The following is a 26966-nucleotide window of genomic DNA, read 5'->3' on the forward strand; positions in this document are numbered from 1 at the left end:
CATGCGTTCAGACACTTGAAAATTCATTCCTATACAGATTAAAGCAGATGCTTTAATAATCAAAATGATATGATTAACCAAAAAACATACAAACATGACAGTGCATTAACACAATATAGAGTACTAAACAGTGATTCTTCTCAAAGTTTGGAACCCTCTTGCATCTCTAATATTAGCTTGTTTGACTTAATACTCTGAGGACTCTTTTAAGTTATACAGTAAAATTAATATTCTCTTGATTTTCTTTGCCTTTTCCTTACCGTCTTCATCAAATTAATGCTCCACTGTACTACTACTGATAAATATCTTGAGATGCTTTGATATATTGTGTTTACATAGGAAAAAGTATGATTTGTCTTCATTAAGAGATATGCTTGATATACTGACTTCAGGCTTGTTTTCAGTTACTCTGCTGAACAAATTACATTAGGATCTTAAAGCTTTGTTTACAATAGCATTTTCTTTTTTGTGCTTGTTCAGTGTTTGGTACAAAGCGTACTTCCAGTTGATGGAAATTCTCAAGTCCCCTTTAATACAAATTATCAATTAAATTAAAAAGAGTTGTCTAAATTTGCATTTTTCAAGTAAAACCTGGGAGGTGTGGATTCAGTTCTTGTCTCTTTGGAAACTTTGTGGTACATGACAAATTGCAATATTGAATATTTTTAATCTGCCAAAAAATATTTTCCCATGTTCAGATGTGTATGTATACATATTCAGATTTCCTTGATGTACTTTAGGCAATTAATTGCTGGTTACATGGAAGGAAGCTCAAGCTAAGGGAAACTCCAGAGTCATTCTCAAAGACAGAGAAGTGTTCTGTCATTGAATTACAGAATGATTTGGGTTGGAAGGGACCTTAAAAATCATGTAGTTCAGTCCCACTGCCATGGGCATGGTTGTTGCCCACCAGATTAGTATTCTAAGGCTCAACTGAGCCTGGCTTTGAAGACCTCCTGGCATGGGACATCCACAGCTTCTCTGGACAGCCTGTGCCAGTGCCAAACCACCCTCTCAGCAAAAAACTTCACCTTGCCTTCTAACCTAAATCTCCACTCCTGTAGTTCAAAATCATTCCACTTTGTCCTGTTGCTATCGCATCAAGTAAGAATCCTGTCTCCCTCCTGTTTATAAGCTCCTTGTATGTACCGGAAAGCCACAGTGAGGTCTCCCCGAAGCCTTCCCTGCTCCAACATGAACAAGCCCAGCTCCTACTTCACAGGTGTGGTGCTCCACCCCTCTAATGACCTTTTTGGCCTCCTCTGGGCACACTCCAACAGCTCTACAGTATTCTTCTGAAGTGCAGACATATGACATCGTTACTTCAATGTACAGTGTACCTTTATTTCCAGTAATACTTTTTTGGCTTTCTAATACTTAAGAAATCTCCAGATACAGGAACTAAGGAGAGTGAATGATCTGTTTGCCTTTTGTGGAACTTCTTTATGCCCTGCTTTCAAATTTTGCTTCTCTGTTCATAGCTGTGCATCTCATAAGTGTTGGTGTTCATGATGCTTTTCCCACAGCTTATTATGATGTTTCAGGAATTCATTCCTCTTTGTGTTTGTATGTTTTATTTCTAAGATTTTGAGATTACATTGTGTTACTATTCCACGTGTATCTTTTGGTAGAAACACCTTTTTAAAAAGTTCATCTTATTTTCATTTTCAGGTTGTAAAGATGTTAAATAAGGTTGGTTATAGCAATCCTTGCAGCGTCCACTAGATGCACAAAACCTTTTTTTTTTTTTTTTAGTGTAACACCAAACCTGTTATTCAGTTACAGCAATCAGGATTTTATTAATCTATCCATCAGATAAAGAAATATTATTTAATCAGTTCAGTATTCTGTTCATATCCTGATGCTACTGGACTAATTATTCTCTGCCCACTTTTTGAGTCAACGACTGTGTATTATCAAGCACACACAATTATCTACCTCTTACTTTATTCACTTGCTGTTTCAGAGAATCATTCATCCTGTGCTTCACAATGCAGCTTGTATGTGCATTCTGTAAAGCTTGGTTTTTCAGCATTCCATTTATGAACCACAGAATGATTGCACTGAGAAATGAGTTGCAATACAGCTTCCTTTAAAAAAGTCAGGTTGATTCAGAAATGTCTGCGTAAACCCAGACAGACCAAAGAAGCACTATGTAGCTTTTTCTTTACATTTGCCTTGTAAATTCTTTCAGATTTGTAGGTGCAGAAAATATTCGGAGGCTGTTCACATAAACAAGAGCTTCCAAATCATCATATTAACGGAATATAATAGAAACCATTCAGTATTTTCTACTTTGAAGATGCTTGGTCATTACAAGTTCTCTCAAATTTCTGTTTGGAAAGTACAGTGAATTAATTTGCTAAAAAAGCATTAGCTTTACTAGAGACCTAACTGACCACTGTATTTTCAGTGTTTGCAATCATGCCTGTGTTTTCTTGTGAAGAACACTTGAATTACAATGTGAAAGTAGTTCTGTTTGTATAAGCTGTTGTAGTTAGCTGTATTTGCAATGAACTTGTCATATTGTCATTATACAGAATAAATAAAAGGTGTTTTTGAATAAAACCATTTATTTCAGGTGAGGGTGGCAAGAATTCAGCAGATAGAGAAGGATATTCTTCGTATACGACAGCTCCTGCAATCACAAGCAGCAGAAGCAGAGGTTAGTGAACCTTCTTTTGTTTCTGATATGTTTCTAGTAAAAAAAAATCAAAAAACATTTGAATGAGATGTTGGATAGGATAACTTTCAGAAGCTAGTGATCTCACAGTTACTGAACTAGTCAATGTACACTGTCAGTTACTTGTTCTCTCACCTGTGAACTGAGGGAGAAATAATGGAGTTACTCTTCATGCTGATACTGAGCATTAATCACTAATGATAGGACAAAGTACTACCACCACTTTCAGTTCAAAGACAGAAGTACAGTGTGTTATAAACAGTTTGTCTTAGTTTCAACAAGTAATTAAAACTACCAGATGTACACACCTTTCTGAAGAGGAATTTCTGATAAACAAGGCTTGATTAACTTTTGAGAGAGAGAAGAAAAAAATAAGAATGAATATAGCTTTTGCCTGGTTTCTTAGAAGCCTTGTATATTTTTAGCATTTAAGTACTGAGTTCTATATTAACAAGTACCAAATAATGTTTATTCTGAACAACAAAGTCAATAGTAGTAATTGCTGTTAGCAAAAAAACAGCATTAGTAGTAGACACTCGCTTACAAGAAATGGAGTTGAACTGGTAAATTAGTTATAATTTTTATGTTGGACCTGAATATTACTTTTATTTATTTTCACCCAAAAAACCAACTGTGAAAGTTCAGAGCAACACCTGAATTGTTAAGGAATGTATCTTTTTCCATTTGTGATGATAATGGTTTTATAATTCTACAGCTTGGGGGAAAATCTTGTGTTGGATGTGAAGGTGACAGTAGTGTGTATAATTAAATTGTCTGTTCTTTTGACACACTAGCCAATGCTGTTGTTTAAGCATACCAATGAGATACCCTCTAAGCCTTTTTCTCTCCAGGGCTATATCCCATGGGATTCTTCCAATCAAATACCTGAAGGAGGTTACAGTCTGCTTTCCTGCAACATAAGACTGTTGTTCTGTTTTTTGCCTTTCTCTGTCCTTTTTGGATTCTGAACTCTACCACTTCAGATTGGCCAGGCTTTTGGCAGCTGTACTTTTGCACCATTTAATCAGATTGAACCTGTCCTCAGAACATTTATTTCCTATTCTGGTTTTGAACAAAACAAAACCCATGTTAATTAGGCCTTGCATAAGCTCAGGGACTCCAACAGCATTGAGATGCACCAAATTAGAGAAGTTCTCGTCTTAGTTTTCTCTCCACTTCTTTCATCAAGTTACTTGGCTGCTGAATATGTAGAAACACTTAATACAAGTTTTGGTAGGATGTGTTCCTGACATCTTGTTGGCTGGTTGTTTGTTTTAGGAGAGGGTTACTTGGGTGCTGCTGGTAAAGGAGACAGTCAGTAGACACATGTGAATACTTTAGTGTTTTTTGAGTCATGTAGTGCATGGCTACTTACTGTACGTAGCAGCTCGATTTAGGTCTGAAATTGCCTGGTAGCAAGAAGGAATTTAGTAGCACTCAAATTTCAAAGCCTGTATGATTGAAGAGAGTGAACATAGTGATATAATAATACCCAGCTTGAATGTTCTGCTTCTGTTCTTAAAGATTTATTAACAGTAATAAACAATTATATCTGCTGATGTAGTTGGCGTCTGCATCCATGTAAATGATTACATAAAGTGAATAATATATGACATGAAAAAGACCGAATGCAGTGGCATTAAAAACTTTTGCAAAATATATCAGAAAAGAAAAACATAGCACATTTTTAAAGTTTTTGCACATTACTGACTTTTGTAAATGCTGTTAGACGTGGTCGAAGGAATCCGCAAGTACCTTCCAATTTCATGAGAATTCTCAAATATCAACAAAATATTTTGTGAGATCTTCACAGTAAGGTTTCAAATCCACTGTAGATTGAGACCCCTTCAGTGTTTTGCTGTCAGGCACAGACCTGCAAGTGCATTTAAAAAGCAACTTCTTGGCAAGTACGGAGTTTTCAATTTGTTGACAGTGTTGCAGGCCTATCTGTCCTTTGAAATGTGTGCAGTATTTCCATGGTGCATTGTTACTGTAGATAAAACGTAAAGGACTTATTGCATACAGAAATAGTTCTCTGCAAACTTTAAACTCTTCTCTGCAAACTTTAAACTCTTTGAATTCTGATGGGCAGGGATTCTGTGAAGGATTTAACTCAGTAGATTTTTTTCTGACTCAACTGTAGCTAAACTGTATCAGTCTTACGGCTTCATGTTCCTCTTTGTTTCTTTCTTCTCTTTTTCTTACCTTCTTACACCCATATAATTTCTGTATTTACTGTAAAGACGTGGCATAATGAACATTTCTGCTGTCTTGAAAATAATAGCATACCTTTAGTTTTCAGTGTTTAGAAAATAACCGTCATTCAAAATTCTGAAGAAAATTCTTCAATGTTGAGAGAAGTCTTTAGTCCTAGTAAATACACAGAAAGCTATTACAACTTAAAATTACAAGGTATTTAAGTAAAATATTTTAGTTGTTTATTTTAGAAAAAATGGTCAAGTCCTTCTGTGCTTGCAGATGTCTCGGAACACAAAGATTTTTCCTTTCTTCTGATAGTGCACACTGCAAAATTAAGAAACATGATATTGTTGACTTCAGAAACATTTAAAGCACAGAGAAAAGATCTAGCGATCTTGTCATCACATTTATTTTAATCATCCATGTTTGTATGTGTGCATACACTTTTTCTTATAATACATATGTATAATATAAAAATAATACTTTAACTACATTAATTAGATATATATTTGTGTGAAGGAATCAGCTTTCAGTAAATACCTGCGATGTGCTACCTGTATTACTATTAATTTCATTAGACCAGTTTTCTGTAGCTAAAGAAGTAAAAAAAAAAAATCCTTTGGCATGAACTTATAGATTTGACATTCAGGTTCCTTGGATGAATCGTGTGACAGTAACATGGGTGTGGATCTTTGTGCATGTAGTGAGAGCACACTGCATTTAGGACATGATCAGCTGTGCTTCTAGCTGTTTAAGATGATCTTACCATGATGAATGAAATTGGATGTTATAATGATTACTTTTTATACTGGCATATTCTTGAGGTCTTTTAGGGGGAATGGAATGCCACCTCTTTCATAAATAACATGTAGTTGGAAAGAATGAAATGTCTCCCTGTTTGTGCTTTAAGTGCATCAAAGCTTTTTAATAAACATTCCACCATCAGCACTCAAAGAAAGTGTGCCACTAATTCAGGGCTATTGTTGGAAGAATAATACTGTCCCCTAGGGGTAACCCAGTGCCTTGCTAATGAACGCTTCTGCTTTTGACCTCTATGTGCATTGAATACCTCTTAAGTCATTGTTATCTAATGACTGGAAAATTCCGTCCTTACTTACAGAGGAAGCTTGGATGCAGAATTTATGTCAAACTCACCATTACAATTCACTCAAGACTGAAAATACTGTGAGATAGTCGTCGTGTGCTGTGTTCAGCACATTTTACAGCAAGGCCTGATCTTGACTGAGTTCCTACTCTTGTATCAGGAACCAAAATGTCTTTAATCATTGTATGAACATAAATAACAATAAAATTTTGTGCATACTGGCAAAGATGTTGAGGTTTTAAATGAAAAATTCTTTTAAAACAGCAGGAACACTGTCTCCAAAAGTATTTCAGGAGTTTTCCCTTAAGGACTAGTCATTTTCCATAACTAAATATACAGCTTAAGAAAAATATTATCAGTCGTTATTTTCAGTTTTCTTATGTAATTCCTTGTGTTCTTCGACAGGTCTTCTTCCATTAGTTCAGTGGATGTGTATTTCATTTTGTAATGTTTGTCCTAAATATTTAGTTAGTTACTGGTTTCTGAAACCGTTCAGTGTTAAATTTTTTCTGGGTTTGATAAACTCGTGTCTTTGCAAACAAATGAAGGGGGTAGGCTGGTGATGCCGTATGTGTCTGATCACCACACGCCTAAGGAAGCTAACATTTTTTATGCAACTAAGAAAGTTTCAGTGTGTGCACGCTGAAAAAAAATCTGTTTTTGCTAAAAATTAAAGAGAAGTTCCCATAAAGCATGGCAGACTGCAGGCTGCCCCAAAACATTTTAGGAGCCTGTAGTAATTAAATTTAGTATAGCAAATTTAGTTAAACAAATGAAAGGGACATGTGTATGGTAGTAGCCTCTGAGTATAAAAAAGGTGGTTTTACATGAAAACTAATGTTATTAAAAAAATCTTGTTTTTAAGGTAAGGCAATACGTTTTCATCTCCGGACTTCATTAAGAGCGGGCTTATATGCCATTCTGAAAAGCCAGAACATGTTAAGCATACTAGTCGGTGATGCTGGATACTTCACATACTGAACAAAGCTCAGTTATTCTATTTGCTTTTTAAAGGAACTGTATTTAATGGCCTGGTTTTTGTGTTGCTTTGCTGATATATCATGGTGGAAGATTTATATAAATTTAATTGGTACCAAGCCAGTTATTCCTGCAGTGTTTGTTGTTAAAATTCAGATTGACCTTCTTTTCACACAGAAATTGTTTGCCTTACAATGTAAGCTTAATTTAACCGTGCTGGCTGTAGTCTCCAGTATGTGCAAGGATCACGTGATGGTGCAGGGAAGACAGCTGTTCGCTCCAATTCTGTTACATTTCTGATAGCGACATGAGCACAGCTGGTGGAAAATGGTGTTTCTGTGTCTCACAGCAAATCCTTTGTCTTGCAGGGCTGTAATCCTCAGAGGACATGCTTTACTTTTATCGGGCAGTTTTTCTAAGACGGTCAATCTCGGCTGTTAATTATTGAAATGAAGTGTCGTGAAATAGGAAGCCCCATTTTCTGGCTTTGTGAAGATACGGCTTTGTTGATTCACAACCTAGAGAGCATTGCATGGTTGCATATTACATTTCTCTATATGATTTCATGAACTGTTCCATTGACAGAGAGCACCTCAAGGCAAGCATGATGCAGGTTCCCATGATACAGAGAGGCAGAGCGAAGGTCAAGGAGCACCAGAAATCAGTATGTCAGCGAGCAATACTGGTCAGGTAAATTGATTGTTCTGTTTATTGACGTATTCTGGAAATACACAATTATGTATTTTTATGTACCTTACAGTGTTTGCATGCCTGCATATTTTAAAAAGATTTATTAATTTCTTCATTGCATCTCAGACCGAGTAATTTTTGTATTTAGTTGAAGGAAATGTTTTTTTATAAGATGAAATACAAGCATTTCATAATGCAGGAAATGGTTTTCTTTGGTTTAAATAATTAATTAGCCAAATACTAAGAAAAAATGTGACTACAGAGAATGTTATTTTACTGTAGCTGAACTGTAACATTAGCAGTATGATTTAATTATGAGAAATTGTCCATTTTTTACATTAGAAGTAATTATTATAGCATCAGTGATTTTAAATAGAAGAGTCAAATGACAAGCTTATTATAAGTGTTTATTTAATACTATTTTAGATTAAACTGTGAAACAGTATCCATGAAATAATCTGAAAGTGTGCTGAAGAGTTGTTTGAAGGCTTCTCAATGGTCAATCACTGCTGTTCCTTTTACTAGTTAGATACATTTCAAGAATTGTTTTGAAGGTTGTGCTAAATTCTTTTTGTATTTTTAAAAGAAATATCACAATGTATGGCTTCCTTCTGTGGATAAAAATATTTATTTACCATGCAGTAATGTCCATTCAATTCATAATTTCTAATTGTAGGTGAGACATTCCCAATAGTAATTTGGATTTTCAGACTTTGCCCTTAAAGTTTAATAGTTGAATTCATATGCAAAATATTTTTGCTACTTTAGAGAAATAGAATTTCTTAAATAAATTCTTAAATAAAGAATTTCTTAAAGTATTGTGTACCAGGAGATTTACCAGTAAGAATATAAATTTTGCTTTGGCTAGAATATTTCATTTGATTAAACATGAACCACAGGTCATATTTTTGCTTTTGAAATATAGTTGATCGCCATTTAGAATTAACTTCTGTCAACCATATCTGAGCAATTGCTCAGGGATTTGGGGCTTTGACTCTAATTCTTAGGACAACGTTATTGTTTGGAGAAAAGAAATAGTTCAGCACAAGTTAGAGGTTAAAAGCATAATGTATTTAAATAATTGATGCACTGTGGGTGCATCATCAATCTTTATAGCATGAATCGGGAGTTATTTTGTTGTATTTTGGCAGACTCTTTCGAGTGGAGGATTCATTCACTCTTCATTTGAGGACCTGCGTTTGTGATTTTATCAATTTTCAGCTTTGCTTCATAAAAATGTTTAAAGCATGTCCCCTTTCCTCCTGGAGGATGATAGATATAGGGATCTGAATCTATATTCTAAGAGGCATCTGGGGATTATTTACTTCCAGTACAAGTCCAGAGGGAGGAGGCTTAATGGATTGCGCATAATGTTTATTTCTGATAAACCAGCTCAATGTACTTTGTGTTGCTGAGCAGTCACTACTAAGCAGAACCCAAGAAATATAAACCAAATTATTCGGGTCTAAGTATTTTTGTAGTCATATAATCAGCGTTACTTGAAATACTGCCAATTGAAGCTGGGATTTTTCAGGATTCAGTCCTGTCCTTTTCTGTACCGTCCTCCAAGTATCTTCTCTTCCATTACACTGGCACTGAAGTTAAATCTTTGCTTTCCTTTGCATTGTAATCTGTAATAAGGAAATCAGACAGGTTGCTTACTTCACAAAGAAAATGTGCCACAAAGCAGAGAAAATGCTTAGTACTTTTTTTAGTCAATCAAGTCATGTTAAAACAGACTGCATTAGGATTGTTATTTTATGTGTGGTCTTTTATATGTCACTGACATGGTCCTCTAATATTTATGATTTTTTATACTTGTGAAGCTTCTGTGATTCCTTAGCAGTCCGTGTTTAAAAACAGAATGTAATTTAGAAAATTAGAAAATGTTCTTCCTTCTCTTAGAGGGAAAACGACATGACTTCTGTACAGGGAAAAGCAGCAAATACAGAAAGATCTGGGCTTGGGTCAACACAGCACTGAGAAGACTTAAATCTTATAAGGGAATCTTCTCAGTTGCTACAAAAGATGAATTTCACCAGTAAAGAAGTGAAGTGAATAGAACAGTGTTCTCTTGAAATGTTGTCTACTCAAATATTTATTTTAGTTTCCCATACTGAATGGGGAGGGAATGGCATCAGGAAACTTTGCAAATAGGATGAAGAGACAAAGAAAGAGCAACATCAAAGACAAAAAGTAAAGAGTGAGTAGGTAGTAGCGGTGAGGGAAAAAAAATGAAAATACACAAAATAGATTAAAAGGGCAAATATGCACATAGCAGGTCTTGCTACAGTAGGTAGGAACATGCTATTTGTGATAATTTTTAGGAAAATAGCAGGAAAATGTATCATTATTTTATAGCTTTTTATTTAAAAAAATAAAAGTTTAATCCATTTATAATTTGTTTTTGATACAGACAAATTTAAGTATGGTTACTCCTTGTCCAGATGAATATCTTGTCAGTTCTTGCTTTTATGATTGTGCTATAGAGATGTATGTATAGTCCTATGCAATGTATAATCTGACATAAATGTCAACGTTTTTTCTCTCCTTAAAATGTTAATTCAGCTTGTTCCCAAATCCTCCTTTTTCTCAATAAAAATAGTGATAATAAACGAATTATAAAAGCATTGCCAGGGCAGTATCAGGTGTTTACACAGACTGAGCGAAGAACCCCTTGAGAGCAGCCCGTCCAGGGAAGAACTTGGGGGTCCTGGTGGATGAGAACACAGTTGGCCTTCTGGGCTGCATTAAGGGTGGCCAGCAAAGAGAGGGAGGTGATTGCCCCCTCTATGTAGCTCTTGTGAGGCCCCCTCTGGAGTATTGTGTCCAGGCCTGGGGCCTCCAGTACAGGAAAGACACAGAGCTCTTGGAACAGGTGCAGAGTTGGGCCACTAAGATGATCAGAGGGATGGAGCACCTCTTGCGTGAGGAAAGGTTGAGGGAACTGGGCTTATTTAGCTTGGAGAAGAGAAGGCTGTTGGGAGATTTCATTGTGGCCTTCTAGCTATTTATTAGGGTAGATAGTGATAGGATGAGAGGGAATGGTTTTAAACTGAGACATGGAGGTTTAGGTTAGGTAATAGGAGGGCTTTTTTCACTCAGAGGGTGCTGACGCACTGGAACAGGTTGCCCATGGAGGTTGTGGATGCTCTATCCCTGTAGGGCTGGATGTGGTTCTGGGCAGCCTGGTCTGGTGGTTGGTGACCCTGCACATAGCAGAGGGGCTGAAACTAAATTATTATTGTGGTCTTTTTCAACCCAGACCACTCTGTGATTCTGTTAATTCCATTGAAAATAGAACCCTGTTGAGAGTGGGTTTGGGGAGAAGTTGTAATAAAATCCAGCTTAACAGTGACATTTATGTAGTGTCAGGGCAGCAAGGACCTAACTTAACCAAAATAAACTGCGAATTCATAGCTGTAAATATGATTTCATGACCTAGTTCCAAAACAGAACACAGTAAGACAGTAATTGTTTTTTCGGTTAGACTTTGTACTGTATTGAATTGTTGTTTTAATTTGTAGGGTTCTGCTGCTCGAATGGACCATGAGACAGCCAGTGTTATGAGCTCTAGTAATAACTACTCTGTACCTCGCAGACTGACAAGTCATCTGGGTACCAAGGTAACCGAAGATTACAAACCACAGGTCGCTAATGCTACATTTTTACTAATACAATAACCTCATTGTTTCTGGCATTAGTACTAATATTAGCTGAATAATCAATTCACATGTAGTAATTTTATGGAGATATAATTTTAAAATATTTTCTGTCTTAATTAAGAGTTACTACAGTAAAGAAGAACCAATTGCTAGAAGTTCATAGAGTATTTAAAAACTCCATGATGTTGATCTGTGCTCCATGATGAAAACTTTTAAATCAGTTCTTGAAATACTTTTCAGGGACCAAATTCACAAAACATAAGAAATTGCTAAGGAATTAAACAGACCAAAATTAAAAAAAAAAATTATTTAAGACATTCACAGTGGTGTCTATTTGCAACTGAGTGTGTTCAGAAGTATATGTGCAGCATGAAAAAGAGATGGAAAAAAGCACAAATTTGTTACGCACAAGTCCATGAAACACTGGAGTTTGTATCATATCTGGACTTAGCAATAGTATGGGTGGGGTACTGAGCCCTGTCTTCCATGAGCCATTTTTCTTGACGTCATATTGATTACTTTGGGCCTTAAGGATGTTGCTGTAATGTTGGAATTTCTATCTTGCACTGTATGCTTGCCATAGAAGAGTGTGATGTTGGTTAGTCTGTTAACAAGTTTTCATTGCAAACTAGAATTTCCCAAAGCCACAGATAGATGGAGAACCCTGAATGCATGGAAAGTGTGAAAAACACATGCAAAGAAATGGATTGAACTTAGTGTGATGTAGGATAAGAAAAGCTTAGTACTGATACGTATGAACATATATGTGGTAGAGATTCTAAACAGAGCAGTGTATTTACAGATGCAGAAAGAGATGTCTTCATGTGCAGTGCGTGTATACAGGGAAGGACAGAAAGAAAAACATTTCATAGTTCTTCCTCTACTGTCTTTGCCACAATTCAGAGGTCAGATTTTGGTGGCTTCTTTAACTTTATTCTCTACAAAAGAATTATCTTTAAAATCTAAATTATTGTCGATTAAAGCTACCACTTGAAATACCTGTCAAAAGGCATACGTGCAGCAGATTAAATTCACTGTCTTTTATGAATCCAAGCAGTTTGTTTTAATATTGCAATATGAATTCTTCCAGACCAGGATTTTCCAAATCAGGATGCTAGGTTGTTATAAGATAGGCTCCAAGACTATTTCAGTGGATTTTGTATGGCATCATAGAGTTTCACTGATATCAAGATTTCCATTGTTCCAGCAGTTCTGCGTTATTACAGGAGATACACCTTAGCAGATTTGCTGCTTAGTCTATTCATTGCCATATAATTTTTGTATAACTATGTGTTTGTACTTAACCTCAGATACAGTAGAATCTTTTGCAAAAGAGCAAAGAAACAAAATAATTCATTGGTCTACTAACTGGTACAAAAATCTAACTTTCTGTAGAAAACTTGGTATAGCATTCCAAAGTGTCATTTTTTAGTTAATACATCGTAAAGAAATGCCCACTGTTCCCTCTGATGGTTTCTTTGTGTTGTGCTGTGATTTTGAATTTTGCTGTTTATCTTGGCTTTAGGAATTGGGATAGAGTTCAGGAGTTCTAGATAGTGTCTCTGCCATCTTCTATGCTGTACTATTCTACTAAAAACGCACTGAAGGAACCAAATGCAATGCTCAGTGTAAATCTACTAATGAAGAAAACAGAATGAGATAGACAAATCAAACCATACATTGACCACAGATAACAAAGAAATCCCTGAAGAATCGATCCTATTTTTTAATGTGAAAGTTTGTTGCTTTGAGTTAAATGTGTACTGTTTGGTTTATACGGCTTTATTTATACAACTGCTTTGTACTCAAATGATATGTAGTAAATGAGCATTTGTTTCCTTCTCTGATTTTACCTCAGTAATCTTGAAGAAAGTTTTAATTTAATCCTCCAGTTTTGCTTTTGCTGTAAGCAATCTGGTCCATATGCAAGTCACTCTTACCAAAAATGGTTGGTTAATTTGAAACAGTTTTAAGTTTAAAAACTCGAGGATATGTAGTTGCAAGATATTTTACTACAGTGTAAAGCCAAAATTCATGTAATCACTCTAGCCCTGTCTTGATACTTTTTTTTAATGCCAACATAAGAAATAATTTTTCACTGAAGAGCAGTTCTACATGAAAGTGCCATTCATGCAGAACTTACTTTTTTAAGATGGAGTTAATTTTAAACATATTTCACATTTTCAAAGTAAAATATTTTTGTTATTGTTTATTTAATCATTTTACACAGTGGAAAGTTAGAAGTCTTCACTGTTATTCTTGCAGACTAATACAGCTGCCTACAGTTAACGCCAACTTGTTCTATCTATTTAACCACGAAGTGAGATTTGTTAAGGTCATAGATGGTGAAGTAGTAATAGTACTTAATTATTTCTAAAGTAGCTCAGGCTCTTGCACCATTAAATCAGTTGTATGTTTGGGGTTGTTTTCCTCATGTGTACCATTTGGATTTCACTTAAGCTTATTTTAATATGTAGTTTTAAAATATAACCTTATTTTTAAAATCATTTGACCTACAGGTGGAAATGGTGTACTCATTGTTATCAATGCTTGGTACTCATGATAAAGATGACATGTCAAGAACATTGCTAGCAATGTCCAGCTCCCAAGACAGCTGCATAGCTATGCGTCAGTCTGGATGTCTTCCTCTCCTCATCCAGCTTTTACATGGCAACGATAAAGACTCTGTCTTGTTAGGGAACTCTCGTGGTAGTAAGGAGGCCCGTGCCAGAGCCAGTGCAGCGCTGCATAACATCATTCACTCCCAGCCTGATGACAAGCGAGGCAGACGGGAAATCCGCGTGCTCCATCTTTTGGAGCAGATCCGTGCTTACTGTGAAACGTGTTGGGAATGGCAGGAAGCACATGAACAAGGCATGGACCAAGACAAAAACCCAAGTACGTTCTTCCAGCTTTATATTTTTTGATAAAACAATGAGTTTACAAAAGATACAGCTGACTTTAACTGCTTGGTAAATGTATGCAAGGTTTGTGAAATGTTTGGGCATCGGCATATATAGTATGTGCAATTGCATGTATAGATAGGCTTTTTAAATTGAGGTAGCTAGCATTAGGAAGTATCACCTACTATGGATATGGAACTCTATTTATAAACTTGTTCTTTAAATCATGAGACTTTCAGATGCATTCTAGGTAATAACTAGTGTTTTTTATTGATGGTCTGTGAATTAACAGTAAATTTCTATCTAGTGCTATGTTACGTTTCAATGCATAATGCAGTGTATCTAAATGAATAGATAATCCCAAATTGTTCTTCATTCAGATGTGTTCAGGAGATACACATTTCACACAGGAGATAGTAAAAGACAGCAGTTCAAAAAAATACCAGTCTAGGCAATATGATGTGAATTATTATTTTTAATGCTATACATGAGAACTATTTCAGTATTAAAATACCATGGTAGTAGCAGTTTTCTCAGGACTTAACACCCAGAGAAACAGATTCGTTTTAGATGCTGCATGATTTAATGCTGCTGGAATACTTAACCTTACTGATTTGTTTTCAGTAAGTTATTTGTTTTTCAAAACTAAAAAGGTTTTCTTGTTGTTTTACCAGAAGTTAAATTATGTAATGCATATGTTAATTCTCTCTGACTTTTTCTGCACCTAGTATATGTATGTCTTCTTGGGTGAATATGGATTTATTCAGGCATCTTCTGCAAATGCATTTGTTAGCAATATTCCTAAGTATCTGTATATTTGTGAATTAATAGGAGGACACAAAATCCAAACAATATCGCAGTTGGTTTCTCTTTAAGTTTTGATTCTTTTTGAAAATGTTATATCTAGACAAATTATACACTTAAAAATACTAACTGCTCCCTATTTCTGGATCAGTGCCTGCACCAGTTGATCATCAGATCTGTCCTGCTGTATGCGTTTTAATGAAACTTTCATTTGATGAAGAACACAGGCATGCTATGAATGAGCTTGGTAAGACCAAATGTATTTATCTGACTTCACTGAAATGCTTGCTAGAAATGCTGACATTCATTGCTTGTAAGGTTTACTACAAAGAATATGTGGCTTTGTTCTGCCATGGGTTCAAGCAAATCATCAGTTCATTTGCGACCTCAGAGTGATTAATGCGGGTTACCTTAGCTATTCCATCACCCAGTGGACGCGTTATCTTTTAAGTTATTCTTTTCTGTGGCATGAACTCTGAATACTGGAAAAGTATTATTACCACATGAGTTCTTGTAACTTTTAGAAACACTGTGCTTACAATGGAAGCCACTTTCTGAAGTATTTGTGTCCTAAGTAGATTCCTGTTCAGCAGCCTGAATTTTTTTATCATTGTCAATCAGTTCTGTACATGGGGGTTTCCTTTGCAGCATCTGTGTGAAAATATTCTGTGTACTTTTTCCTTAGAAATATAACATTCAGTAATGATGTTTAATTGTTGTCAGGTTTACTATATAACCTTTCATGTTACCGGTGTGATGTCATCAGTTCCGACTTTAGCTCAAAGTAAAAGTATTTTTCTTCTTCATAAATGCTTCTGTTCCCACTTCCTCCCCCCCAGATCTCAATGTCATGTTACCAAACCTCTCAGCTCGTACTAAACATAGAATTTGAGATCCAGAGTCATTTATTTAGAAGTTTATTTTATTTTCAGAGCCTAATGTTTTTCAGATGTTTGAGATGTTACAGCATTCTTGATATCAGGACTGAAATTTGTTGGTTTTTGTTGTTGTTGTTGTTTTTTATTTGGCTTCAAAGGAGGTTTGCAAGCCATTGCTGAACTGCTGCAAGTAGACTGTGAAATGTATGGACTTACAAATGACCATTATAGTGTTACATTGAGGAGGTATGCTGGAATGGCTCTGACAAACCTGACTTTTGGAGATGTAGCAAACAAGGTAAGAATCAAATATATAATAATTTCAGTTGATAGCTGTGCTTGAATTGCAGCTCTTGGGCAGGTGAAATCTTTGTGATGGGATATTGGATTTAGGCTCCAGGGAGAAATTTCAAACAAAAACAACACCTGTGGTTTTGCTTCATAAACATTTCCCTGTCAGACCCCATTTTGTCTGACTGTGTCTCTGCTGCCATCTGTCAGACTTCAGCAACATGTAACAGAATATTGGAGGGAATATTCAGCCTCTAATGCCACACCACCAACATCTGCCTCTAATGTCTGAGCCAACATAATAAAAAAGAAGCCATTGCTTCTGGAGTAGCCCTCATATTTGCTGCCCAGCTGACAAGTTGTACAGTTCTAACACATCATTCATTTTTAAAGAATTTTTAATTGTACTTTGTCACAGGCAGTTTCTAATGTAAGCGTTACGGTTTTTCATTCATGCTTTAAAAGCTGTTCTTCAGATGCCACAAATGTTGTGATTGTCCATTATTTTACCCAAGACATAGTAAAGAAAGTTTCTTAAATGGTAATGTTCCAGATCTGGTCCTAGGCCTGTTGTAAAAATTGTAAAATTTATCACAATTCTACCTCTTAGGATTTTCAAGAACAGAAACTGAATTAGTTTTCAGTAGTTGTGGACCAAATACTTATTATTAGAAACAAATATTAATAAGCTTTTTTGCATTTAGAGATGATCAGCTTAAAATATCAAAGTCTTACGTACCAGTAAGCCACCTAATCTGTCATAAAACCTTTTTTTTTTTCTATTTCCTTCTGATTCCTATCAGGCTACATTATGTTCGATGAAGGGCTGCATGAGAGCTCTTGTAGCCCAACTGAAGTCTGAAAGTGAAGACTTACAGCAGGTAACAATGAGATGAAATATTATTTGTTTATTTCCACTAGTTGGCAGCACTTAGGTTTCATTACAGTATATTGAAAGACTTTCTGATCTCTTTTCTTAGTATTTACTTTCCTTCTACCTTTTGGCCTTGCCGTCACTTCCCTTTGTACTTGAGTTCTGTCTTTGTGATGAAGTTACTCGTGTTCTGTCCACAGACAGCCTTCTTGCTTTTTTTTCCCATTTAGGTTCTCTCTTTGAAATGTACTGCATTCATCCTAGCCTGATTTTTCATCTGTAATTGTTGTTCTTGCGTTGTCTTGTCTGCATAACAAACTTAGTACCTGTATTCATTCTGCAAATTATGAGGTACAGTTCTTGTAGTAAAATGCCCACCTGTGGGTCATGCTGTTTTTTCACCAACGTATCTCCAACGCATCAGCTGTAAAACTTCTGTGACCATGGTCTGTCGATGAAGTCCAGTTTTTGAGACAAGTTTAAACTATCCTGGCTTGGGACTCCACCACTTCCCTGTGCAGCCCATTCCAATGCTCGACCACCCTGCCTGTGAAAAATGTCTTCCCAATGTCCAATCTAGACACAGCTTGAGAGCATTATATATGCTTTTTTATATATATTAAATATGCATATAGGTGTGTAAGCATATTTAGTAATTTTTTTATTTTATTTTTTTTCATATTTTGCAGGTCATTGCAAGTGTGTTGAGGAACTTGTCCTGGCGTGCAGATGTAAACAGTAAAAAGACACTACGAGAAGTTGGGAGTGTGAAAGCACTGATGGAATGTGCTTTAGAAGTTAAGAAGGTACTGTGTATAAGAGCCTATGAGATACATTTTTGAGACAATACATTTAATTTACACAAAATAAATGTATTGTGGTCTTTTTTGAACAAAGCAGTATGTCAAATGTTTAGGGTGTTTCAGATAACTTCAGAGTTAAAGTTACCTAAAGTTCTGTTAGAATTGGTAAATAGAATTGCTTTGAGTTAATGGAGCATCAGATCACTAAATAATGCCATTGCCTCAAAACTAATAGTATTTCTGTAATTTCATTTTTTGATGGTTGACAGTTTTTGCTCTTCTATTTCATTGTTTCTTAGAATTTAGAATTTAATAAAACCCCTTCTGATCTTAGGGAACAGATAACTTCCACTTCTGTCATTTTCTAGATGTATTCTTAGTATCCAGACAAGGGTATATTCTATCCCAGAGTCCTCTGCTAGCTAATCTTCAAACCAGATACTTCAAAAAATTTCTGGCGAGCAATAAATCCATTGCTGAGGGAAAGAGGGAAGCCAACAGAAGTTTGCCTGCACTGCTGTGTGCCTTGGTTGATAAGCTAATCAGCCCAGAAAACAGAAATCGAAACATAACTAGCTTATATTTGTGAGAAAAAAACAGAGAAATAAGAGGCAAATATAGGAGAATAGAAGAAAATACCAGGCATTAGCATACAAGTGAGATTTCATCCAAACAAAAATCAAATTGTGGTGGTAACTGGAAAAACAAATTCTAAAACAAATTCCATGGTCAGTGAATTTCATTTCATTGCAAATGTATGTTAGAATTAACGAGGCTTTTTTTTTTTTTTTTTTTTTTTTTTTAAAATCTGTGGGCTATATTCCTGCAGGTTAAGTGGGAACTAATACTTCAGTTTATTTGTGGTCCATCTTTGGATCGGTGGGAATTAGAAAGAGATCTGTGACAAACTCCTTGTAACTGACTTCAATATTTCTGAGGGCTTTTGATCAGAAATTGAAAAACTTATCTAATCCTGTCACCTTTTTATTTTCCTAGGAGTCAACCCTAAAAAGTGTCTTGAGTGCCTTATGGAATCTGTCGGCACATTGTACTGAGAACAAAGCTGATATATGTGCCGTTGATGGTGCTCTTGCATTTCTAGTTGGTACACTGACATACCGGAGCCAAACAAATACTCTTGCCATCATTGAAAGTGGAGGAGGAATATTAAGAAATGTTTCTAGCTTAATTGCTACTAATGAGGACCACAGGTGGGTATACAACCTCTGAAAGACTGTAGTGGTACTAAGAGTATGTTTACAAGGTAGTTTGTATGCTGAGTCTAAATGTGAATGCGTGTAGAGTAATATAAAATACAGTAACTTGTAGCGAATCAGCAGGTATTCGACTCAGATAACAGAGATATACAAACAGCATAGGGTGGGAGCAACAATTTGTGTTTGTAGTAGCATTTGATTAGCATTTAGATAGATTCCATAGGAATAGAGGAAAAATAAGATAAATTTTCACTGGATAACTGTAACTATCCTTTAAAAGAATTAACTTGTTTGTAGTGTAGTAAGTTTTTATTTTGTTTGTCTCCGATCTGTTGGAAATGTCACTTAATGATTTTTGTTTTCAATTATTCAATACCAGGCAAATCTTGCGAGAGAACAGTTGCTTACAAACGTTGTTACAACACTTGAAGTCACACAGCTTGACAATAGTGAGTAACGCATGTGGAACCCTGTGGAATCTTTCTGCACGAAATGCAAAGGATCAGGAGGCACTTTGGGACATGGGAGCAGTCAGCATGCTCAAAAATCTCATTCACTCGAAACACAAAATGATAGCAATGGGCAGTGCTGCAGCTCTAAGAAACCTCATGGCAAACAGGCCAGCAAAGTATAAGGATGCTAACATTATGTCTCCAGGATCAAGCTTACCATCTCTTCATGTTAGAAAACAAAAGGCACTGGAAGCAGAATTAGATGCGCAACATTTATCAGAGACTTTTGACAATATTGATAATTTAAGCCCCAAAGCATCTCATCGTAATAAGCAGAGACATAAGCAGAATATATACAGTGAGTATGTTTTGGACTCTAGTCGTCATGATGATGGGGTATGCAGAACAGAGAGTTTTAATACTGGTAACATGACTGTACTTTCTCCATATTTAAATTCTACAGTATTGCCTGGCTCCTCGTCTTCTAGTAGAGGAAACATAGAAAATTGTCTATCTGAGAAAGACAGAAGTCTTGATAGAGATCGAGCAGTAGGTTTAAATGCCTACCACCCAGCTACAGAGAACAGTGGAAGCTCCTCTAAGAGAATAGGAATGCAGATTTCTACGGCTGCAGCTCAAATTGCCAAGGTTATGGAAGAAGTGACAAGCATGCATATTCCACAGGAAGACAGAAGTTCCAGTTCTGCTTCTGAAATGCACTGTTTGACAGAAGACAGAAATGCCACAAGGAGAGCAGCCACTGCCCATACTCACTCAAATACATACTTTGCAAAATCTGAGAACTCAAGCAGGCCGTGTCCTGTGCCTTACACAAAAATGGAATACAAGAGAGCATCAAATGACAGCTTAAATAGCGTCAGCAGCAGTGATGGCTATGGTAAAAGAGGCCAAATGAAACCTTCAATTGAATCTTACTCTGAGGACGATGAAAGTAAATTTTGTAGTTATGGGCAGTATCCAGCTGACTTGGCACATAAGATACATAGTGCAAATCACATGGATGACAACGATGGAGAACTAGACACTCCTATTAACTATAGTCTTAAATATTCAGATGAACAGCTAAATTCTGGAAGGCAGAGTCCTTCTCAGAATGAAAGATGGGCAAGGCCTAAGCATATAATAGATGATGAATTGAAACAAAATGACCAAAGGCAGTCAAGGAGCCAAAGTTCAACCTACCCTGTGTACACTGAAAGTGGGGATGATCAACACATGAAATATCAGTCACCTTTTGGACAGCAAGATTGTGTTCCTTCATTTAGATCAAGAGGATCCAATGGTTCAGATCAGAATAGAGTAGGGTCAGCGCTTGGAATCAATCAGAAAGTAAATCAGTCTTTGTGCCAGGTAGATGATTATGATGATGATAAGCCAACCAACTACAGTGAACGCTATTCTGAGGAGGAACAGCATGAGGAGGAAGACAGACCAACCAATTACAGCATAAAGTACAATGAAGAGGAACATCATGTTGATCAGCCCATTGATTACAGTCTCAAGTATTCAACAGAAGTTCCTTCCTCTTCTCAGAAGCCATCTTTTGCTTTTTCAAAGACTTCTTCAGTGCAGAGCACTAAAACTGACCATATTTCCTCAAGCAGTGGGAACACATCAGCTCCTTCAGCAGGTTCAAAGAGGCAGAATCAGCTTCACCCAAGTTCTGCACAGAGCAGAGGTGGTCATGCTCAAAAGACTGCTTCCTGTAAGACTCCCTCTATTAACCAGGAAACTATACAGACTTACTGTGTGGAAGATACACCAATATGTTTTTCAAGGTGTAGCTCTTTGTCATCTTTGTCATCAGCTGAAGATGAAATAGGACGTGATCAATCCACGCGAGTGACTGATACTACTAATACACTACAGATAGCAGAACTGAAAGAAAACAGTGGGGCTCTATCTGCAGAAGCTGCAGTGAGTGAAATCACATCAACATCACAACATATCAGAACAAAGTCCAGTAGACTTCCAACTTCCAGTTTATCGCCTTCTGATTCCTCCAGACATAAAGCTGTTGAATTTTCTTCAGGTGCCAAATCTCCCTCAAAGAGTGGTGCACAGACTCCTAAAAGCCCACCAGAACATTATGTACAGGAAACTCCTCTCATGTTCAGCAGATGTACCTCTGTAAGTTCCCTGGATAGTTTTGAAAGCCGTTCAATTGCTAGTTCAGTTCAAAGTGAGCCTTGCAGTGGAATGGTGAGTGGTATTATAAGTCCAAGTGATCTTCCAGACAGCCCAGGACAAACAATGCCTCCAAGCAGAAGTAAAACACCACCCCCTGCTCAAGGAGTTCAAGTGAAAAGAGATGTAGCTAAAGGTAAAGTACCTAGTACAGAAAAGAGAGAGCCTGGTCCTAGGCAAGCAGCAGTAAATGCAGCTGTTCAGAGAGTTCAAGTACTGCCAGATGCTGATACACTACTGCATTTTGCCACAGAAAGTACACCAGATGGGTTTTCTTGCTCTTCTAGCCTGAGTGCTCTGAGTCTTGATGAGCCATTTATACAGAAAGATGTAGAGTTAAGAATAATGCCTCCTGTACATGAAAATGAACATGGAAATGAAGCAGAACCTGAACAGTCAGATGATACAAAGGATAATCAAGAGAATAAAGCAGAGAAGCCTTCTGAAGCAGAAAAAGACATTCTGGATGATTCTGATGATGATGATATCGAAATACTGGAAGAATGTATTATTTCTGCAATGCCTACAAAGTCTTCACGTAAAGCCAAAAAGCCTTCTCAAGCATCTGCTCCAAAAATACCTCCTCCTGTAGCCAGAAAGCCAAGCCAGCTGCCAGTTTACAAACTTATGCCTTCCCAAAGCCGATTGCAATCCCAAAAGCATGTGAGTTTTACACCAGGAGATGATATGCCACGAGTATATTGTGTTGAGGGTACACCAATAAATTTTTCAACAGCTACATCTCTGAGCGATCTTACAATAGAATCACCACCAAATGAGTTGGCCAATGTAGACAGTGTGGGTACAGGGGCAGAGTCAGGGGAATTTGAAAAGAGGGACACTATTCCTACAGAAGGTAGAAGTACAGATGACTCTCAGAGAGCAAAAAGCATAACTGTGACTGGCCCAGGACTGGATGATGACAAAACAGAAGAGGGTGATATTCTGGCTGAGTGCATTAACTCAGCTATGCCAAAAGGGAAAAGTCACAAACCTTTTAGAGTGAAGAAAATAATGGATCAAATACAACAAGCATCTACATCTCTAAATAATAAAAATCAATCAGAAGGTGAGAAAAAGAAGCCAACATCACCAGTAAAGCCTGTTCCCCAAAACAGTGAATATAGAGCACGTGTAAGGAAAAACACAGAGTCTAAAAGCCAAATTAATAATGAAAGAAGCTATCCAGAGAACAGAGATGCAAAGAAACAGAATCTTAAAAATAATTCTAGAGATTTTAATGACAAACTTCCAAATAATGAAGAGCGTGTAAGAGGAAGCTTTACATTTGATTCCCCTCATCATTACACACCTATTGAGGGAACTCCGTATTGTTTTTCACGCAATGATTCCTTAAGTTCTTTGGATTTTGATGATGATGATGTTGACCTTTCAAGGGAAAAGGCAGAATTAAGAAAAGAAGCAAAGGAAATAGAAACTAAGGACTGCCCTAACGCAGAACAGCCTTCAAGTCAGCAACCAAGTAATAGGACACAAGTTTGCCAAAAACACCCAGCAAGCAGAAGCCAATCTAAAACTTTCTGTCAGCCAAATAAAGATATTCCAGACAGAGGGGCAGCTACAGATGAGAAGATGCAGAACTTTGCTATTGAAAACACACCTGTTTGTTTTTCTCGCAATTCATCTCTTAGTTCCCTTAGTGATATTGATCAAGAAAACAATAACAACAAAGAAGGAGAACCAGTAAAGCGAACCGAGGCTCCTGATTCGCAGATAGAGTCAAACAGACCACAGACTTCTGGTTATGCTCCTAAATCATTTCATGTTGAAGATACACCAGTATGTTTCTCTAGAAATAGCTCTCTGAGTTCTCTAAGTATTGACTCGGAAGATGATCTTTTGCAGGAATGCATTAGTTCTGCCATGCCTAAAAAGAAAAAGCCATCAAGAATGAAGAGTGAAAGTGAGAAAAGTAATTCCAGAAACATAGGTGGTATGTTGGCAGAAGATTTAACACTGGATTTAAGAGAGATACAGAGGCCAGATTCAGAACATGGTTTCTCACCTGATTCAGAGAACTTTGATTGGAAAGCTATACAGGAAGGTGCAAATTCTATTGTTAGTAGCCTGCATCAAGCTGCAGCTGCTGCATCACTATCCAGACAAGCTTCATCAGACTCTGATTCTATCCTTTCATTAAAATCTGGTATTTCTCTGGGATCACCATTCCATCTTACCCCAGACCAAGAAGAGAAACCTTTTACTAGTAATAAAGGGCCACGAATTCTTAAGCCAGGAGAGAAAAGTACACTGGAATCTAAAAAAGTAGAATCCGAAAGTAAGGGAATCAAAGGAGGGAAAAGAGTATACAAAAGTATAATTACAGGAAAAGCTCGCTCCAATTCAGAAGTTTCAAGCCAGTTAAAGCAACCACAGCAAACAAGTGTGCCTTCAATTTCACGTGGCAGGACAATGATTCATATTCCAGGAGTTCGAAATAGTTCTTCAAGCACCAGTCCTGTTTCCAAAAAAGGCCCCCCATTCAAAAACACAAATTCCAAGAGTCCCAGTGAAGGCCAAAGTTCAGCTAGCTCCCCAAGAGGAGTCAAGTCATCAGTAAAACCTGAACCAGCTCCTGTAACTAGGCAGCTGTCAGGGTTGAACCAGGCTGGATCAAGTAAAGGACCTTCTAGATCAGGATCTAGAGACTCCACTCCTTCTAGACCTCAACAGCAGCCATTGAGCAGGCCTCTGCAATCTCCAGGCCGAAACTCAATCTCTCCAGGAAGAAATGGTATAAGTCCTCCCAACAAACTGTCCCAGTTGCCAAGAACATCATCTCCTAGCACAGCTTCAACTAAATCTTCAAGTTCAGGTAGGATGTCATATACATCACCAGGCAGGCAGATGAGCCAGCAAAACCTTACGAAGCAAACTGCCTTAACTAAGAATAGCAGTAGCATTCCAAGAAGTGAGTCTGCTTCCAAAGGACTGAACCAAATTCTCAGTAGTGGTGCATCAAACAAAAAGACTGACTTATCCAGAATGTCATCAGCAAAATCTAGCGGAAGTGAATCTGACAGATCTGAGAGGCCTGTTCTTGTTCGCCAGTCAACTTTTATTAAAGAAGCTCCAAGTCCGACTCTAAGACGTAAATTGGAAGAGTCTGCTTCATTTGAATCTCTTTCTCCTTCCAGACCAGATTCTCCCACAAGGTCCCAGCTACAGACTCCAGTTTTAAGTCCCTCACTTCCTGATATGTCTTTATCCACTCACTCAACTGCCCAAACTAGTGGCTGGAGAAAACTACCCCCTAATCTGAGCCCTTCTGTAGAATATGATGGGAGACCTGCAAAACGTCATGATATAGCACGTTCTCATTCTGAGAGTCCATCTAGATTGCCAATCAACAGGTCAGGAACATGGAAACGTGAACATAGTAAGCATTCCTCATCACTTCCTCGTGTAAGCACTTGGAGAAGAACTGGAAGTTCTTCCTCAATTCTGTCAGCTTCTTCAGAATCCAGTGAAAAGGCAAAAAGTGAAGATGAAAAGCAACATGGAAGTTCTCTCTCTGGACAGAAGCAAAGTAAAGAAAACCAAGCACCAGCAAAAGGTACTTGGAGAAAAATAAAAGAAAATGAAATCCCCCAAATAATGAATGATCCTCAACATCCTTCCTCGAGTGCCACAAGTAGCTCTGATTCCAAAACACTAATCTATCAGATGGCACCAGCTGTCTCTAAGACTGAGGATGTTTGGGTGAGGATTGAGGACTGCCCAATTAACAATCCTCGATCTGGAAGGTCCCCAACTGGAAATACTCCTCCTGTTATTGACAGTGTTTCAGAGAAGGGGGTTGTGAATGGCAAAGATTCTAAAGAGATTCAAGAAAAACAAATTCCAGGGAATGGAAGTGTTCCTGTTCGTACCATTGGTTTAGAAAATCGTCTGAACTCTTTCTTTCAGATGGACAGTCCAGACAAGAAAGGCAGTGAAACAAAACCTCTGCAGACCAATCCTGTTCCTGCACCTGAAAGTAACGAAAGTACTGTGAGCGAGCGTACACCATTCAGTTCCAGTAGTTCAAGCAAACATAGCTCTCCGATTGGTGCTGTTGCAGCGAGAGTAACTCCTTTCAATTACAATCCAAGCCGTAGGAAGAGTAGTGTGGACAATAGTTCTGCTCGGCCATCGCAGATACCCACACCAGTAAATAACAGCACAAAGAAACGTGACTCAAAGTCTGAAAATACAGACTCCAGTGGAACTCAGAGTCCCAAACGTCATTCTGGCTCATACCTGGTGACTTCTGTTTAAATACATCAAAAACTAAAACTGATGTATTAAATGCAGCAGCTACTTAGAAGTTTTGTTTCAAATGAAACTTCAAATGATGGGGATTGATTTTTTTGTTTGTTTGTTTGTTTGTTTTTGTAAATAGGTTTGATTCTTGTTAGAGAGTCCTTGTTCTGGAAGCCATATTTGATAGTATACTTTGTCTTCACTGGTAATATTTTGGAGGAAAAATGTGATCGACAGTTTGAAATAAAATTGCTAATGCAAGTATATTATTTGTACAGTATGTTTAACATGTATTTAATTAGCATCCCATCCCATAACCCTTTAAATATTGCTTGTCTTGAAATCATTGAACATTGCATATAGAGATGATGGAGTCATACTGCTTTATCAATCATTTCTAGACTACAGACTGACTAAACTACATCAGGGAAGAACTGGTATTATTTATGCAAAAAAATATACTCAGTTTTAGCATTTGTGAGTCCATCTAACCCAATAATTAATCATGTGGCTGTGAAATTCACAGTAATATGGTTTCTGCTGAACAAGCATTCCCAGCCTGCTTTTCTGCATGAATGGAACTGATGGTTATTTTCTGAAGTAATGATAACATTTGTGGTCACATAATGTGCATAGATAGGTATGGTGTAACGATTTACACTTTCTTTATGCCCTGGGGAAAGGGGGGGCGGAAAAAAAAAAACGAAAAAAAAATAGAAAAAAAGAAAACTGTGTAACTGTAAAACCTTGAGCGAAATTATTTCACCTGAACTAGATTTCATCTTCAAGTAGGTAGGTTTTGGGTTTTTTTTTCTTTTTTTGCTATGCTGTAACTTGTTGTATATTCTGGTATTTGAGGTGAGATGGCTGCTCTTTATTAATGAGACATGGGTGATGTCTCAACAGAGACTAAAATGAACATTTCAGAATAAATTATTACTATATGTAAA

At 37.0% G+C, this 26966-nt stretch overlaps 1 protein-coding gene across 8 annotated transcripts in view; it reads left to right on the top strand.

Moving 5' to 3' along the window:
- The window catches only part of APC (APC regulator of Wnt signaling pathway), an 87410-nt gene extending 60444 nt beyond the window's left edge, over positions 1 to 26966 (top strand). For 4 of the 8 annotated variants that reach the window (XM_015849416.3, XM_085528359.1, XM_015849415.2 and 1 more), the window contains 10 exons: positions 2582 to 2665; positions 7551 to 7655; positions 11183 to 11305; positions 13840 to 14218; positions 15179 to 15274; positions 16064 to 16203; positions 17000 to 17077; positions 17760 to 17876; positions 18870 to 19084; positions 19470 to 26966. In XM_015849416.3, coding sequence (XP_015704902.2) covers positions 2582 to 2665; positions 7551 to 7655; positions 11183 to 11305; positions 13840 to 14218; positions 15179 to 15274; positions 16064 to 16203; positions 17000 to 17077; positions 17760 to 17876; positions 18870 to 19084; positions 19470 to 26031 — 7899 coding nt within the window. In that variant the 3' untranslated portion in view covers positions 26032 to 26966. The remainder of the gene's footprint in view (positions 1 to 2581; positions 2666 to 7550; positions 7656 to 11182; positions 11306 to 13839; positions 14219 to 15178; positions 15275 to 16063; positions 16204 to 16999; positions 17078 to 17759; positions 17877 to 18869; positions 19085 to 19469) is intronic. The other 4 variants (XM_085528356.1, XM_015849417.2, XM_085528358.1 and 1 more) reach the window with 3 other exon arrangements.

The sequence above is a fragment of the Coturnix japonica genome, chromosome Z (genome assembly GCF_054131305.1).
Source record: "Coturnix japonica strain WE chromosome Z, WE-NBRP24, whole genome shotgun sequence".
NCBI lineage: Eukaryota > Metazoa > Chordata > Aves > Galliformes > Phasianidae > Coturnix > Coturnix japonica.